The 5,000-nt window shown below is 46.4% G+C and overlaps 1 protein-coding gene across 1 annotated transcript in view; it reads left to right on the top strand.

Annotated features, from left to right (window-relative positions):
• pcxa (pyruvate carboxylase a) overlaps nt 1-5,000 on the top strand; it is a gene marked incomplete at its 5' end in the record, with an annotated part of 170,382 nt that overhangs the window by 134,988 nt on the left and 30,394 nt on the right. The window contains 1 exon segment of the mRNA XM_076273573.1: nt 1,152-1,401. Within this exon segment, the coding sequence (XP_076129688.1) occupies nt 1,152-1,401 (250 nt within the window).

Raw genomic sequence — 5,000 nt, 5'->3', positions numbered from 1 at the left:
GCCACCCTTGTGAAGGATGCAGCCTTCTGAGGAACCTTCTGCCGCCCTGCTGAAGGATGCAGCCTTCTGAGGAACCTTCCTCTCTGCCACCCTGGTGAAGGATGCAGCCTTCTGAGGAACCTTCTGCCACCCTGGTGAAGGATGCAGCCTTCTGAGGAACCTTCTGCCACCCTGGTGAAGGATGCAGCCTTCTGAGGAACCAGCCTTCTGAGGAACCTTCCTCTCTGTCACCCTGGTGAAGGATGCAGCCTCCTGAGGAACCTTCCTCTCTGCCACCCTGGTGAAGGATACAGCCTCCTCAGAAAGGATACAGCCTGTTCTGGGACACTTCTACAGTCGTCATTGACTGAAGGGGGAAATGGCACTCACTTGAGCACCACTCTGGTCATTCTGTGCCGTCTTGGCAGTCAAATTCACATTCAAATTCAAAGTACTTTGTTAGCATAACTGGGATGTGTGTGGTAGAGGTGTGTGTGTGTGTGTGTGTGTGTGTGTGTGTGTGTGTGTGTGTGTGTGTGTGTGTGCGCGCTAGCACGTGTGTGTGTGAGCATGTATGTGTGTGAGCGTATTTTGTGAATTGTGTTTTGAATTTTCCCTTGGGGATCAATAAAGTATCTATCTATCTATCTGTCTATCTATCTATTTGTCTGTGTGTGTGAGCGTGTGTGTGAGCGTGTGTGTGTGTGATGGGTGTGTGTGTGTGTGTGTGTGAGGGGGGTGTGGGGGGGGGGGGGTTTGAGGGGTGTATGTGTGTGTGGCAGTCATGAATTCAGACTAAGATTACCGACCGGTCTCTGGATCTACAGTTAAGCTCTACATTATTATATCATACCACAGTTTGAGTGATAACAGTTAAGCTCTACATTATTATATCATACCACAGTTTGAGTGTTAACAGTTAAGCTCTACATTATCACATTATTCATATCATACCACAGCATTTTTATTGGATCAATCTTTTTGTCTGCCTGAAAATTACAAGAGACAAAAGAGGCAGAACATGAAGAAGAACTGCTTTTTTATCATGATTATTATAGTTTAATTGCTTATTATGATGGGTTTAATTGATTACGATGGGTTTAATTGATTATGATGGGGTTAATTGTATATGATATCTGATGTACTGTATCCCCCCCCCCCCCCCCCTGTAGGACATGGCAGGCCTGTTGAAGCCAGAGAGTAGCCGCGTTCTGATTGGTGCTCTGCGCGACCGTTTCCCAGAGATGCCGATCCACGTGCACACCCATGACACGGCAGGCGCCGGCGTGGCGGCCATGTTGGCCTGTGCGGAGGCGGGAGCCGACATCGTGGACGTTGCCGTGGACTCCATGTCCGGCATGACATCACAGCCCAGCATGGGCGCCATGGTAGCCTGCACCAATGGCACCAAACTCAACACCGGTGAGTAACCGCACTGTTACAAAATTCACCACGATGAGTTAGGATAACAACAACATCAGCACCAAACTCAACACCAGTGCATTATGACGGCGTTAGAAAACTATGACAAAGTCCTTTTAGGCAACTCCCTCCCCTCGGCGGCCATTTGACAACGCTTTTTGGGCACTCGTAGGGCATCCATTTCGGCAGAAATGCGCGTGCGCAAGGCTTCAAGACACCAATCTTGCTCCAGCGGCGAGATCACAACACATTATTGGCACGATGTATTCACATCACACCACATGATTGGCTCAATGTATTCACATGTCGACGTTTTGCCGAGGAAGGGGTGGGATATGTGTAGACAACGGCCATATTGGTGTGACAAACTAGCCCCATGCATTTCTATGGAGGATTTTTTGAGTGATGTGTCTCCACATTAGAAAGTCTCTGACTATGATGACTACAGCAACGGCACTTGTTTGACATTGAGTTTTACACTGGGACAGGATGTGGACACACACACACACACACACACAAACAGGCTTATGTCCAAGCTGTGAATGGTAATTGTTGGCCGTTGCCGTACCCACAGCAGCACAGTGCTTGTTGAGGGGAGAGCATTTGATTTCCCCCATGCTTAAGCCTTAAGCCTCTTTCCACTCTTTTATTGGGCTGCTACCTGGCTTTGTTTATTCTTCCTGCCAGTTTTGTTAACACATCTCTGTCTGTGTGTGTGTGTGTGTGAGAGAGAGACTGTGTGTGTGTGTGTGTGTGTGTGTGTGTGTGTGTGTGTGTGAGAGAGAGAGAGAGAGTGTGAGTGACTATGCGTGCGTGTGTGTGTATTTTAGTATGTGCTTCAACGTGCTTTTATGTGTGTGAGTGACTGTGTATGTGCGTGTGTGTGCGAGAGTGAGTGACTATGCGTGTGTGTGTATTTTAGTGTGTGCTTCAGCGTGCTTTTATGTGTGTGAGTGACTGTATGCATGTGTGTGTGTGTGCAGGCTGAGAGTGCAACGCTGCTGGGTCATATTGACCGGTGTCCTTTTAGAGCTGGTAAATGTCTGTGACCCCTGGCGCTCGTTAATGATTTGACCTGATGAGTGACGGCATGGCCAGCCAATGCCCTTCACTCTGGGCTAACAACAACACTCCGCTCTTCACTCTTACACCACAAACGCTAGTCTCGACTGGACTCTTCTATCCACTTTACTGGGATCTCAAACAAAGATGTGCTAGGCTCTGTGCTGTCTGTCTTATGCTAACTTACATTAGTGTCTTTATTGAAATAGTTTAGGATAACTTACATGAATATCTTCCTATGTTAACTTACATTACTGAAATAGTTTAGGATAACTTACATGAATCTCTTCCTATGTTAACTTACATTACTGAAATAGTTTGGATAACTTACATGAATCTCTTCCTATGCTAACTTACATTAGTGTCTGTACTGGAGTGTGTTATGTACTGGAGTGTGTTATGCTAGCTGACTCTAGTCGCTACTGGACTGTGTTATGCTAGCTGACTCTAGTCGCTACTGGAGTGTGTTATGCTAGCTGACTCTAGTCTCTACTGGACTGTGTTATGCTAGCTGACTGTACTGGAGTGTGTTATGCTAGCTGACTGCACTGGAGTGTGTTATGCTAGCTGACTCTAGTCTGTACTGGAGTGTGTTATGCTAGCTGACTCTAGCCGCTACTGGAGTGTGTTATGCTAGCTGACTCTAGTCGCTACTGGAGTGTGTTATGCCAGCTGTCTGTACTGGAGTGTGTTATGCTAGCTGACTGTACTGTAGTGTGTTATGCTAGCTGACTCTAGTCGCTACTGGAATGTGTTATGCTAGCTGACTGTACTGTAGTGTGTTATGCTAGCTGACTCTAGTCTGCACTGGAGTGTGTTATACCAGCTGACTGCACTGGAGTGTGTTAGGCTAGCTGACTCTAGTCGCTACTGGAGTGTGTTATGCTAGCTGACTGTACTGTAGTGTGTTATGCTAGCTGACTCTAGTCTGCACTGGAGTGTGTTATACCAGCTGACTGTACTGGAGTGTGTTATGCTAGCTGACTCTAGTCTGTACTGGAGTGTGTTATGCTAGCTGACTCTAGTCTGTACTGGAGTGTGTTATGCTAGCTGACTCTACTGGAGTGTGTTATGCTAGCTGACTCTAGTCTGTACTGGAGTGTGTTATGCTAGCTGACTCTAGTCTGTACTGGAGTGTGTTATGCTAGCTGACTCTAGTCTTTACTGGAGTGTGTTATGCTAGCTGACTGTACTGGAGTGTGTTATGCTAGCTGACTCTTGTCTGTACTGGAGTGTGTTATGCTAGCTGACTGTACTGTAGTGTGTTATGCTAGCTGACTCTTGTCTGTACTGGAGTGTGTTATGCTAGCTGACTGTACTGTAGTGTGTTATGCTAGCTGACTCTAGTCTGTACTGGAGTGTGTTATGCTAGCTGACTGTACTGGAGTGTGTTATGTTAGCTGACTCTAGTCACTACTGGAATCTCTGATACTGTAGTAGATCTTTATTTATCTTGCTGTAGGTTTTTGTTAGTGCTGTTTTGTCTCTGGAGTTGAACTGTGACAGAGTCGGGAGATATAGTGAAGCAAAGACAAAATAAAGATGTGATAGAGGGAGAAGGAGGGAGGGAGAGAGAGAGGGAGATTAGAGGTGTAGAGAGGAGGAGGTGTGTAAAATATAGAGAGATATAAGAGGAAACAGAGGATGGGGATGAAGGGATGAGGGAGCAAGTGAGGCTGGTCATGATGAGAGGAGAGGAGGAGGAGAGAGGAGGAGGAGAGGAGGAGGGGAGAGAAGAGGGGGAAGAGAAGGCCCAGGGGCTGAGAGAATAAAAGGAGAGAGAGAGAGGAGGATGATGAGAATGTGTGTGTGTGTGTGTGTGTGTGAGAGAGAGATATATATGCATGACAGACACACAACACACACACACACACACACACACACACACACACACACACACCATCATCCTATTATCACTCTTGTTTACTAGTTCTAGATCCTTTATTTCCACCCCCACATTGATGATTTACCCCCCGCCCCCCCCCCCCCCCTCTTTCCTATGTAATAGTTAATTTATTTGTATTTTCTTTAATGGTCTTTTTTTGTATGTTACTATCAACAAAAGCTTTGGCAACTCTGTTTCCATACAGTCTAGAGTCATGCTAATAAAGCAACTTTGAATTTGAGAGACAGAGGAGAGAGAGAGGAAAGTGGGTAGAGTGAGTGAGAAAGAGTGAGAGAAGAGAGAGGGTTAGAGAGAGAGAGAGAGAGAGAGGAAAAGAGAGAGAGGGGGGGGGGGGGGTAGAGGGTTAGTCGTGTGTTGTGAGGTCAGAACCCAGATGAGTCCCTCATGAGTGACCTCATTGCCCCTACCATAATGGACACATTACAGCAGAAATGAACCTGCTCCCAGCACTGTGTGTGTGTGTGTATGATAGTTAGAGAGTTGTGTGTGTGGGGGTTAGAGTGTGAATGCATGTGAATGTTTCCATTTATTTGATTTGTGTGTGTGTGTGAGCCAGAGATAGGGTGTGAAAGAGCAGAATGGTTAAGTATTCTATGTGTGTGTTAGGGTTAGAGTGTACATGAATGCAAAT

This window comes from Alosa pseudoharengus, unplaced genomic scaffold (assembly GCF_046254945.1).
Source record: "Alosa pseudoharengus isolate Yale_2024_CS ecotype anadromous, Long Island Sound unplaced genomic scaffold, YU_APseudo_1.1 YU_APseudo_1.1_scf_8, whole genome shotgun sequence".
In the NCBI taxonomy this organism is placed as follows: domain Eukaryota; kingdom Metazoa; phylum Chordata; class Actinopteri; order Clupeiformes; family Clupeidae; genus Alosa; species Alosa pseudoharengus.
The sequence above is the reverse complement of the archived record's forward strand: the minus strand, read 5'-3'. Positions and strand labels throughout refer to the sequence as shown.